Source organism: Ascidiella aspersa, chromosome 2 (genome assembly GCF_963924565.1).
Source record: "Ascidiella aspersa chromosome 2, kaAscAspe10.2, whole genome shotgun sequence".
Classification (NCBI taxonomy): domain Eukaryota; kingdom Metazoa; phylum Chordata; class Ascidiacea; order Phlebobranchia; family Ascidiidae; genus Ascidiella; species Ascidiella aspersa.
This window is the reverse complement of record NC_139448.1, coordinates 30,373,728-30,386,986: the sequence shown is the minus strand read 5'-3', so window position 1 is coordinate 30,386,986 and position 13,259 is coordinate 30,373,728. Positions and strand designations below refer to the sequence as shown.

Genomic DNA, 13,259 nt, shown 5'->3' with positions numbered 1-13,259 from the left:
GTGCCGACAGTAAAGCCAATCAATTAACGTAAATTGACAGTGATTGTTAATTGAACGTCATTTTAAGCATTCACGACAATAGTTAAACATCTTAAAGTTAAATTAAAAACAGCTCCCCTGGTAATTTTATTTCTAAACCAACGTTTCGGCAACCTATGCCATCCACCCTGGCGAAGGCGGCTTGCATAGGTTGCCGGAAGGTTGGTTTAGAAATAAAATTACCACAGCAGCTGTTTTTGATTTATATTACCATGCCTGGTAGCAACAGTTTATATATCTTAAAGTTAAAGTTCGCAACTAAAAACAATTGTTTATCAGATCTGGAAACTGTATAACGTGGCAAGTAGGCTACATGTAGCTAACATTTGTAGTTCGTGTATCAATTTGATTTGTATTATTGGCAGTTAACTATACGTGCGCATAGCCCTAAAACATTAGCAATGACGACTTCGCCTATATGCTGACAGTTAAAACGCCAGTCAAACATAAGGTTAATTCGGGTTGTTTTGGACTTCCCTGATGGCACAGGCGGACGCATGCGATTAAGGGACTTTGCCAAAAAAACACCTTACGTCCCTTAATCAAGACGTTCAATTTTCTTTACAAAGTGCTTCGTCTTGACAATTAATCGATAGGGAACATGTCCAAGAGGTGCATTGTTTTTACTTGCACCAGCTCGGCCTTAATCAGATTGAGTGTAGCTGATCTCAATGGTAAAAAGTGAGAAATGCACATGGGCGTTGGTTGGCGCTAAAACTGGTGGTTCAGGCTGTGTTATAGGTTTACGTTGCAAAAACTGTGTTTCATCCCTCCGTAATTAGACACAGATACTTCAAGGTTACCCAATCATTTTGGAGTGATAGACAAACCAACAGCATTAAACGTATAAAAAGAAAGTAAAATCTTGACGAAATTTGCTATTTATTGTGAATTTAGGCTTTATTTATGTCTTTGTATGTGTTTTTGTTAAACGATATCGTTTTTTAGGCAAAAAAGCAAAATACGTCTGAAAGCACTTTTGGATAAACAAAATTGCTTGTTACGAGTTTGTGAAGGGACAAACTAAAAAAGGTAATTCATTTTCAAAATAGATTAGATCAAATGCACTTGTCGTTTGAAAGTAACGTTTCAAAAGGTATTTGGTAGAGACACACATCATTATAGGTAAGTTCATTCGTCAAATAAATGTCTTAAACGTCATAAATGCTAAGGAGCCCTTCACAAAGTATCAGTATAGGGTTGTCTTTTTGCAAATCCTCACTTTTTGTGATTCTACCGCAATCAGTTGTCCACTATAATGACGTCGATCAAATTGATAGACCCGGGGCTATGTTACCTTGCATGTGCACGTCGCCAACGATAAATAAATGATGGCGTAGGCGGCAATTATTAGGAGCACCTAAGGCTAGAATTGACCGCGTGAAGAAGAGACATTTTTATTCAGGTGCCATTCAGTTCGGACTTTTGTAGTTGCGGTCGAGCTTACTGGCGGTCACGGTTTGCCTATTTTGTTTTACAAACTGTTAAAAATACGCTAGTTTTTCTATTCCGTGTAAAATAGTGTTCTGTCGAGAAATTAGATTCATATTACTTGTTGCTATTTTTATTAGAAAAAATAATTTCTTTAAAATTGAGCTGCCTATAAACCGTTGAATACAGGTTGTATTGAAGTGTTGTGTTGTGTTTCTAACGTTACAATCAGTGATAAAAGTGTTTTGTATCATGTATTTAGCTGAATTTTACGGCAAATAACGCCTTAAATTTAATCAAACCAAAGCCACGTTCCGTTTGTTTCCAGGCATACCTTGGATAACTGCTTTTGTCCACACTAATTGTTTTCTAAACAAAACTAAAAATCAAAATGATGTCTTTGCTGAAATGTGCCACCTTGTCGCTTTGCCTTGCAATGGCCGTTGGCCTGACTTGCAAATCGGGAAACAAAAACCACGCAGTCAATCAATTGACGGATATTTCGTGCGATACTAAATGCATCAAGACCGACTACATGATCTACTCTGTCACCGCAGGTATTTGGAAAAATTTATTTAAAATGTTCAAACGCTTGTCGTTATTGGATAACTTTCTTACGACCAGAAGACAATGATTCTCAAAGCGTGTGCCGCGAACAACTGTTGAGTGTGCCGCGAAACATTTTGGAATTTTGGAAAAAAAAATAGCCATATAAGAGGCATGCAAGATTTAAATGCATGCTATTTTACAAAATAGTGATAATGTCATGATATTCACGTGCTTGCCGTTTAGCAAGGGCGACTGCCACGTAGGAAATTATATTTATTTTGTATAAACCGCTATTTGTTTTCTCAAATGGTTCGAGAAACACTATACCTTTCTACTTTTTGTTTATTTTTTACTAGACCGATGTCCGATATTTTGTATTTGATTGCAACACCAAATAACTTCATTACTGTGATTAGGAAATATTGATAAAATTTTCATGTGCGAAATTAATATTTTCAGGTGAAGTTATAATGTACTTAAGCGTATAGTAAGAATATATTTTTGTTGAGAAGATGTAACGCGACGTTAGATCAGAAGCCACGACTGCAATACACATACTTGTTTGGGTTAGGATCGCACGGCACGTATCCAACCAGACTTGGACAACTACTAGATAATTCTAGTTTTCTAATTCAATGAATTAGTGCAAAATGCTGCTAATTCTAATCTAAGTTGTAAATTGCTTGTGCGCTTTAATTCTAGTTCTAATCTAATTCGGACTTTATCAAAACTGATACTTTGTCCAACGGCATTTTTAGTCTCTCAGTTAAAACAAAGAATTTGAATTCAAACTCTTTGGTTGGAACGTAATTTTCGCAGATTAAAAGAAAATAGTATATGCTAAAAGACATCAAAATTAGCACACATATTTACCATTCACATACTTATTGGAATACTCGATTTAAATGAAATTGATTGTAAATATTGAAATGTAATTCTAGTTCAAATTTGTTTTTTAAGAATTCGGTAATTCTAATCTAATTTGAGAAAATTCTAAATGATCTAATTCTAATTCTAATCTAATTTGGAAAAACTGAAATTCTCTTAATTTTAATTCTAATGTAATTTTAAATAAATCTAGTTGTCCAAGTCTGTATCCAACTGTAGAATCGGAAGAGTGCTGATGCCAACACTTGGCATCTGGTATCATTTCCAACCCGCTATTATCAGACACCCTTTTCTTAACCGTTGGATCGCTTTCGTGCAGGCATTCCGGTCAGTTTCCCGCAAACATCGTCCGGCTGTGCCCTCCCAGTAAGTTACTGCACCTCGACTGCGCAGTGCGACATCATCAAGCAAGCCACGAAAAACAGTGCATCCAGCGGAATAAAGGTCGAAGTCAAGTGCGTTCTTGTCCAATTGTCGAGAGTCTGGACCACTCAGCAATGTTGTTCACATGGGACTTTTTTTTAAACTAAATAACCTTCTAGTCCAACAAAGCACACGCTTGAGTACAGCGTTAGCTCCAGTAAATGCAAAAATAGAAATGTTGCGAGCGGCATAACGCTTGGCGAACCACCAAAAACTGGACAATAGACTTCAGTACACTATGCACGAATGTGCTTGATAATGAATCTCAAAGTCAAAAAAGTCGAGAGTAAGTTGACATCATCTTGATAAGACGTTTCGACACGTACTTGAGTCATTATCAGGTAGTGTGACTTTAGTGTATCAAAACCTCACTTATAAAGGTTGAACTTAATACTTGTAGACAATAGACATTTAGCAAACAGCGTATTTGGAAGTGCCAATCAATACAACACCGCCTCGTCAGTACAACGCCGCCTTACATATGCTGAGGGTTAAAGTATTGTCGGCTTTCTGCAACTTTCACGGCACACAAATTATGGTATTTTCCCGCGTGGTTAACAAATCTATATCCACTTGGACCCAACGTCTCCATGTCGGACTTACGATATCCTGTCGTGAATATTATAACCCGCCATAGCGTAACGAATTACGGGCATTTCGAGTGAAGGGTCGATGTGACATGAAAACTGTGACCAAATGAAATTCCACCACTAAAAACCGTTATACTTAGATACAAGACCAGCCTTGTTTCTAAGGAAGCCTGAGAACTTTTTAAGATTCTTTAAGCAGAAACTGTATAGCTTTGCATCGGTATTAACTACTCCTTGAAGAAAATATTAGGCTATGTAAAAATCATAAGGCTATGTAATAGCTACAACCTTACATAACTAGATTTTCATAAATCTAAAGTCCTCGGTTTTCTTTTTAACAAAATAGTTGTTTTAAGATGATTTATCTAATCAATCATGCTCAAAGACTTCAATATACCAGGGAAGGCGACCTTAAACCCACCTCTCACGCGTACACACACAGTCACACAACTTGAATAAATTGAACACAGTTTTTGCCCTTACCGTTAAATTTACTTATACTTATACCATTTCAATAGGGACTGCAAGTCGACCTGCTGCTCAACTGACAACTGCAACATGCCGAACAGCACCTACGTGGCCTCGGTCGGTTCTTCTGGCTCCTCTCTCCCAGGGGCCCCCATCACCATCACCCCCGATATTGGGGTCGCCGTGAGTACAATGGTGACCCCCAGCGTTCCGAGCTTTGTCTGCAGGAGCGGTCCGAAGAACTTCGCCGTGGACAACGTTAATGAAGTGCCTTGCTCTACCGAATGCGTTACCAACGATGTGCAAGTCCATATGACTGCCGAAGGTAACTAAACGCTTTTGTCGATACAACAGTTGTTTTGTAATTATTTTTTTTGGCAACCTGAAACAAACAATTGGCACAAAGGTTTATTTTACGTTTTGCTCAGATAAGCCCGCCTTGGAATCTACTTACTCCAAAAGCGCAGTTAGTATAGTCTATGGCACTACTTTCAATGACACAACATTGCAATGTCATGTATTTTTTGCACTGAGTGAAAGTTTAGTGTTTTGTTCAGCAATCTAATTCTAGTGTTCTTTGTTTGTAAACCGGCAAATTTATAGAAAGCTTGATTCTTGCATTACTGCAAAAGAAAAATCTATAAAATTTAGCAAATATGTAAGGGTATTTGGTCGCCCAGCGGGAAAAGTTGCCTTAATGTGGTAACTCGCACTAGGGTTATTCTAAAAAACATTATGTGACTCAAAATTTCTCAACATTTTCGAATTACCTATAGTAACCGAATATACCAGTGTTTCTCAGCCTATGGGTCGCGACCTAAAATTGTGAAACTGTCAACATGTACAAACATATAAATTTAGAATCGGCAAATCCTTAACGGTGCTTCTTTTAAAATAAATAAAACCTGTTCACGAGTCGTTAAATTCCATGACGAAAAAACAATATTGACTTGTCGCAAAAATATAATGTTGAGCAGCGAACGCGAATATTGCAAACAGTACAAAGTAAAAAGGCTGACTTACCGTGATTTCAATGTCGACTTATTGGAATTAAAAAGGGTAAAACAGTTTGTTCACCCGATCCGTTAGAAATCAGTGCATTTCTAAGCAAAAAGGTCTACGACAATCAGGGCATCCAATGGCAGAAAAGTCTAGACTTTTAGACCTTGAGGTCCTGGCAATGCACTGATTTGGACCTTTAGGTAAACTCCCGGCGTAGATAAATTAAAAATATTCATTGAAAGTTCAGAAAAGATAACAAAAAATATGAGATAGGATTAATAACACTTGACCCACCTAAACCCTAACGCTAACCCCAATCCTAACCCAAATAATGTGCGTAATTTTAATAATTCTTTAAATGCTGGGGAAAAGGCCCAAACTCGGATGGGCATAAGATTGTTTTTAAGATTATTACGTCACAAATTGAGATATTGGGGCCTAAAGCGTTATAATTTTTAAATTATCGCACATTATTTGGGTTAGGGCCCTGGTTAGCGTTTGGGTTTGGTTGGGTCAAGTATTGTTAAGGGCGCTGGTTAGCGTTTGGGTTTGGTTGGGTCAAGTATTGTTAAACTTAATCTTCTTATGCACATTTGTTAATGCAAATTAGTGCATTGTCCAAGACCTCAAAGTCGGACTTTTTGATCCTTTGAATGCACTGATTGTCGTAGACCTTTTTGCTTAGAACTGCACTGATTTCTGACGGATGGGGTGGTTTGTTTAGAACTTTAGTTGGAATGAAATGAATTTACACTGCACCCAGAAAACCTGAAGCATAGTCAGCGATACCCTTTGTTAAATACTTTATTTTCTTTGCGGCCAACAAGTGTTGTCTGGGTCCTTATACCCGCATCATTGCGCTTGCGTTGCCAATCTTCGCCAAGGTTTTAACTTTTAATGTTGGACTTATTCTGTGAAGGCAAATTTCCTTGGTTTCAGTAATCACATCCATTCAATATTTTGTCTTAAACGAATCATTTTAAATGCAGCTTTAAGTTTTTGGCTTTGTCTTAAACCCCTTGAAAGGTATTTACCGCCCACATGAAGTAATGACAACCTGTCACGTTTTCGGAAGCCAGTTTAGTGTTTGCCCTAGGCGGTTTCGTTTTAAGTTTCACAACTCAGCTTGATCGCATTGCTTACCAAATAAGGTCATCAAGGACGACTTAAAATGCGGCTAATCTTGGCACGACACGCGAGCGTTAGGATTTGAAAAGTCATCCGTGATTTGGCAAACATTGCGGCGTGGCAACTTATTATTTTTTTAAATTTAAAAGCGAAATTTAATTGTGAGCCTCGAGGTCGACCACGCCCTATGGTATGCACAAAACAACACATCACGTTCAGTTAAATGATTCATATAGAAAAGGTAAGCTGGACAAGCATATTTTAAATGTGGATAAATGATTTCTAGATTTCTTTGTTCGACCTTACATTCTTATACCTAAAATATATGCTACATTCGATAAATCGTACCACTAAAAAACAAAATTGTGCTGTACACACACTAGTTGGCAATTTACTCCTCCTGTATTAGCGAAAAATATTTTCTTGAAGCTAATATTGTCCATCCTACTATGGTGCAATTATGTTTAATGCTTTCTTGATACAAATTCAAGTATTTTCATCTAAATAAAATCTAAATTTTGTCTAAATCAGTTCTTCATACGAACCGATACATTTTTTTCAATTTCTCCTAAAAACTATAGGCCTATTGAACCTCTGTAACTACAGCCAAACAGTATGTCTCTGTTAGACAGCCACTGTATGGTCACTTAAAAAATCAACATTGACCTATGCACTGAATTTCGACGATCCTCTATATCAGAGGTTTCCAAACTTCTATTTTTTTTGCCTGGTGGACCCTTTGCAATTATTTTAATTGTTTGCGGCCCTAAAAAAATTCAAGGTTCAGTTGACCCATGTTTCTTGTAGACCCTAGTGCAGTCACGAATATTTCTAACTAATGCGAACGATTCGCTGATAGCTGGTAGTAGTCAAGTAGACCATCATAGATGCTTTGTGATGTAACAAGAGACATAAAAAAACGCTATGTGATCGAATAATAGAGCATAAATAAATACTAACGATGATTATAGTGTTCCGCTACATGATGCGTGGACTACAGAAGTTTAAAAGGTAGACAATTACTAATGTATCAAAAAATTCGCCAAAGTCATATTAAAATACCAATTCTTCTTGCGAACTCTCTTAAACTGCTGTACGGACCCCAGTTGGTCCGTGGCCCCACTTTTTTGGGAACCGCTGCTCTATATTGTAGCAACAAATTGACTCCTTAACAAATTGATCCCTTTTAAAACCATGATGTTTTTCCAATACAGACAAACCGATGTACTTCCACCAGACCACTTACATGTGCGCTCCGATGAAAGACTTCTGCAAGAACTTTGACGTTTGCGACGAAATGAAATCGCAACTGAAGAACCTCAATTTGGGAATGGTAGTCGAAAATCTTCGCGTCAAGTAAGGTTTTTTAGTAGATCCTGAAAAACAGCGATGATTATATTCGTGTGACGTGCATATCAGAAATTTTAACCTAATTATTTTTCCCGACTTTAATGTTAAACGTTGCTTCCAAGTTGCAAAGGAATAGGAAGCAGTTAATGTTTATAAGAAACACGGACCTCTAATTCATCCACACCAATAGTAATTAAATAATTGTCTCCTTTGAATCAGAAGAAAAATACATTTTATCTCCGAATTTTTAAAACTTGAAAACAAATTTCAAAGTCATTTATGCTTGCTTAACCAAGTGTCGGACACATTAGTATTGTTTTGAGAAAACTATTCCGACACACCAAACTTTTTAGTCACCAAAAGGTTTGGCTCCACCAATCAGAAATTCAGTTTGTTTATGTTGATAATGGTTGAACTGACAGACGCCATTCAGTTGCAAACTCATTTAAACGTAAAAACAATTGAGCTCAAACGGATTAGCTCAAAACGAAATGTCCAACCATGAGCCGAACAAATATCAGTATCACATAACGAGCAGTGCCATAAGTATCGGACTTCAATAGAAGACTTCTGGTCTCCAGCCCCAGTTCCAGCCCGAGTCATTTCTATTTTAATCAATAACCACCGAACAGGCAAACTGTTTTACGGGTACATAGCCTAAGTTTCCTTTAAAAACTATTCAACTCTAAAGATTTAAAAAAAGTCACAAGCTTGCGACTTTAACAGCATCGACCTAATGCACTTACGCCAAAGCTATTAGCGCACTTACGCTAAGCTATTAGCTTTAGTCATAAATAATTTGTTTTAAAGGAATTGCAAAACCAAGTGCTGCTCGGTTAGTAACTGCAACCAGCCTGATCCTTCTGTCGACTACAAGCTGCAAAGAGGCGCCAGCGCTCGAATCTCAATTTCGACAACCTTGATCGCCTTTGCATCAACCCTGTCTGTTTATTTTGTTTCAAGAATGCAGTAAACCGCAGATGAGGCAACCATTGCGTATGTAGTCGAAAGCCTGTGAATATGCGCCCTAACATCGAAAATTTTCGCTAATTGCGGTAACAATTTTATAACTCTAGTCTGAGGTGGTAGTTTCAAAATTTTGAAAGTTTATTTTAAAACTCTCATTTGCCACCGAATTGCATGTATATGTTTCCTTTGGCGACATAGTTTGGTGAGTTTTGATACATGTACCTTTGCTTTCTTCGTGGTATAAATTCGACGTTTACTATCTTTAATAGATCCTATGTCGTTCTGGTGTAATCATTTAGCGTTATCCTTGCCAAACAACGACCAATTGACTAACTAACACATGAGTCTTTCGATGTGACGTTATAGTTTTTGACCTCCGGAATTAGATCTAAATTTTCTTTCAAAATTACTTCCATAGAGACTAGCTATAGTGGGTTTAGCTTTAATTACTGTTTATATCGAGGTATGAACAGCATTTACGAAAACACAAACCTAATTTTAGTTTGATTTGCCGTATTCAACCGAGGTAATTATCCTAAAATATAAGATTTTGTAAGTTCTATAAATCCAGGATTTTTCAGTTAAAAAAGTTCGACCTGGTTGTCAAATCAAAACAAAACTCTTCAGCTTTCAGGGAGCCAGGAGTAGACTACGATAACGTTTAGGTATTCACTTTGAATAAAGAGAATACATGACGTTAGGCGTTACCCACAACACATGTTGCGCGCGTAAAAACTTCTAAGAGTGCAGCAACATAAATAGAAAGGTTGTCGCGGAGCGCGACAAGTTTTTTTTAATTTAGGCAGTGAGTTACCAAATATATGTTTTAGGATGAATTGCCTGTTGCCCCTTTCAATACTAGAATCTCCCCTGATCTCAAAGGTTCGTCGATGGGTAAAAATAAGAAAAAACTCTAATAATCGGCGTTTTATTTTACTATTTCAACCAAGTAAACTATTTAACGCAATCACCAAATTATTATTAAAATGATTTGTTTAATCACATGAAAGGATAAAAATACCATTTTAGCGCCCAGGTTACGGCAGATTGGAAGCTTCCCTTTTGAATCGCACTTTTGTTTTTTGCACTTGCAATGCCTCAGTACGTCAATTTGTTTTTCTCGGAACAATTAAATTGATTGTCATTTGCGAAGTCATAACTCGACTACAGCTGACTCGTTTGGCGTCAGTGGAGCCAGGAGTGGAGTTCGGTCGCACAAATATTCTATATCTTGACTTGTTATAATAGGAAGACTTACTTGAAAGTCGTCAATGAAATCTAAGCTGAAAGTTAAAAAAGAAATTTGGAATACCGCAGCAGTCTGAAAGATAAATATGTTTATAATAGAAAAATAAAAAGTATAGCACGGGATAAATGTCAAAGCAATTTCTTAACCTTTCTTTGCGATTGTCTAAAACTAGTGTTGAGAAAACTTCCTCGTTAATTAAATTTGCTCAATTATTTTTCTCATCATTGTCTTCGTCTCCCGTGAAGCTCAAATATTGTAGATGGGAAGCAGCGTTTTCCAATACTCTCACTAATTATCGTCAGGTTTTCGCCGAATGCTTAATTTCATATCAGCCACCGGTTTATCAAACTCTCCACAAATCTCTAGTATTCCTGATCCGATTTGAGCAAATTATGTGCAGAAGTGTTTTTTAAATGGGATTATATCGTTTTTTTGCGAGGCAGCTTGTAACTTTGTCTGTTCAGCCAGTTCCTCTTCATAACATACAGCGAAGCCAATATCTTCTTCGGGTGGAGTATTGTTGTTCTGTTCTTTGGTGTTTAGGTTATTCACAGACGATATCGCTTCAATCAAGTTACTTTTGGCAAACTTTTCGAATGACAGCTTTATTCTAGACCACGAATCAGGGCAATCCTTGTGGTCAGGTTTTTCTCCAGTTGATCTGATCCAGGAATAGGATAGCTGGTTATATCGCTGATGATTTCACCAACACCTTACTCTTACGCCAAATCGAAATATTCGCTGCCAGTAGTTCTTATCGGGACAATTGAGTTAAAATATCTTAAAAAAGTTCAACAAGTTAGAGCAGACGTGGCTCCCAACCGGGGTGGCGCGGCAGCCGAAAGATGTTTGAGAATCTTTAGGAATCTGATTTTTGCTTAACTCTTACAAATTTTTGTGTAAGATTAAAGTGAAATAAATCCAATTGTAACTTCCTACGTTGTGCAAAATTGATGTGTATAGTTGCAGTTCCGTTTATTGCGACATTATGGTGAATTACCTACGGAAAAATCTTGTAGGGGTGCCGTATAGCCATAAAGGGCTGAAAAACACTGCGTTTTAGAGGATAGAAGTAAAAGTTGCTCCTATGTCGTAGTCATCCTTTGAACCTTGTTATCCATTTCGTTTAAACCAGTAAGGCTTGCTTTTTGGGAAACGCACCCGAGGTAGTCCACATTAAACAATAAATTAACGACACAAGCAGCCGTTAATATGCGAAGGAAATAATTTATTTTAAAAAACTGCTTCAACATAATTATTAAATCAAATAGAAAAATAGCAATTTGAGATAAACAATAAAACCCAAAGTTTTGCATCGCCAGTTCCAATAAGTAAAGTAAAATACGTGTAAATAGCAAAGTAATAATAAAATTCATGAGAAAATCAAAATCATATAAAATCTGTAAAGATTAAGCAAAAAGTTGAAAAACAAAACATCAGGCTGTCAGAAGAAAACTATGGCTTTCTGAAAGGTGATCTAGTGCAAAGCAGCGCCGCGCAGACCAGGCAACTTCATTTGAGATATATGTTTTATTTTATTACATTTTACTGAAAGGAAATACTATTACTTACCTGAAGGTTGTTCTTCAACTTTCCTCCAATTATAATTAGTCCAACTGTTTTCCTAATCAGCCAAAAAAAACCTGGAAGAAAACGAACATCTTCCAGGTATACAGCACTATAGGAAACACTGTATTTAAAAAAAAAACATGAAGAATATTGTAACCTTTACTAAAAGTTAAAAACATTGTTCTCAACTCTTTGCCAATGCAATAAAAACGGCGACTATCATCATAGAAATGTTGACGGCCAAATCCAATTTGTTTTTGATTTTTGGTATAGTTATTTAACGGAGAGTACGTATCGAACCAAGCGTTCGCGCAATAATCTCATTTTCGTGCTGCAACTTTTTTTCTCCAAACATAACGCAGTATTCTATAACAACTATCAATCAAAATGTTAAAAAAATTGCTTTTGTAAAAATTCCATTGTTTTATGTTCTTGTGTGACGTAACACAATAACTTAATATTGTGTTAATTTTGTAAATTTATAAATGAAAGGTAGATAATGTGCAAGTTTCTTCTTTAACAAGTAGTTTTTGCGTGGTTTGCAACCCATTTACAATGACTTTAACGTTGTTTTGCTGCTAGTTTATTATTTTCTAGGTTTGCGCTAGTCTATCCTACGTTATATTAGTTACCGGTAAGTATCTTTTTAAATGTGACAGATTTTTTAACATAGAGTATAACTGTAGACAAGTGTGCTGTTGTTGAACATGTCTCTGCGAACTATACTGGCGTGCTACTTTATTTTGCCAGGGGTTTGTGCGGTGCTACTATAGCGTTGCTGTCAAGTGGTGTCTTTGTGTCTTGTAGTTCTACTATTTCATATAGCCTACTCGAAACGTTATTTTCCGTTTTGGTGCTTTAGCAGGTAAAAGGGGACAAGCCGATTTGGAATTAACAGGTAATTTGGCACTGTGCTGGAATCCTTCTCCATTTTCGTCTAGGGGTTTATATTGCTAACAATATTTGGGTTACGGTGCGAGTTTTTAAGGTAAATACGCGCAGTTTGAAATTTTCATTTAGACAAATGACTTGACTTGACTTGAACTTTTGGGCAAATGACTTACGGTAATCGTATTAATTCCAGTGTTTTTATAGAAAAAGTTTTTTGTAAGAAAATATGGTACTTACCTAATTCTTAGATGTGAAGCATTTGCCAATTTGGCATGGTGCGGTTTTACAATATAGTTTGTCTGATAAGCCTTTTCAAATCTAACACTGCCCAGGTTTTTGACTTTCTAACAACATATTCTTTGCTTAAAGCATTTATTTCTTTGAAAAGATTAGCGTAATTATTGCTGTATAGGCTCTTTGCCTCCCAGGTAAGCTAAATAGGTGTGAAAATTTCCGCGTTATAATCAATAAACGTTGCTTTTTATTGTTTAATTGCGTACTTTTTTAACAATGAAAATCGTTCACCTAACAGTTTCTAATCCAGTGGTTCTCAGCCGGGGTGCTGCGGCACCCTAGGGTCGATTTCTATTGCACAGGGGTGCTGAGAGATATTTTTGAGTCTTTAAAAATTTGCTTTCTTTTAGAACTTTTTTTTGAAAAGGTTAGAGAGGAATAAATCCAATTATAACTTACGTTGTGTAGAGTTGATGTTT

At 36.7% G+C, this 13,259-nt stretch overlaps 1 protein-coding gene across 1 annotated transcript; it reads left to right on the top strand.

Annotated features, from left to right (window-relative positions):
• Nucleotides 1-1,802: 1,802 nt before the first annotated feature.
• On the top strand, nucleotides 1,803-9,168 carry LOC146164814 (uncharacterized). Its single transcript, XM_083382646.1, has 5 exons — nucleotides 1,803-2,027; nucleotides 3,227-3,362; nucleotides 4,439-4,713; nucleotides 7,733-7,874; nucleotides 8,679-9,168. The coding sequence occupies exons 1-5, from the start codon at nucleotides 1,862-1,864 to the stop codon at nucleotides 8,839-8,841; spliced, it is 882 nt and encodes a 293-aa protein (XP_083238772.1). The 5' UTR covers nucleotides 1,803-1,861; the 3' UTR covers nucleotides 8,842-9,168.
• Nucleotides 9,169-13,259: the final 4,091 nt, after the last annotated feature.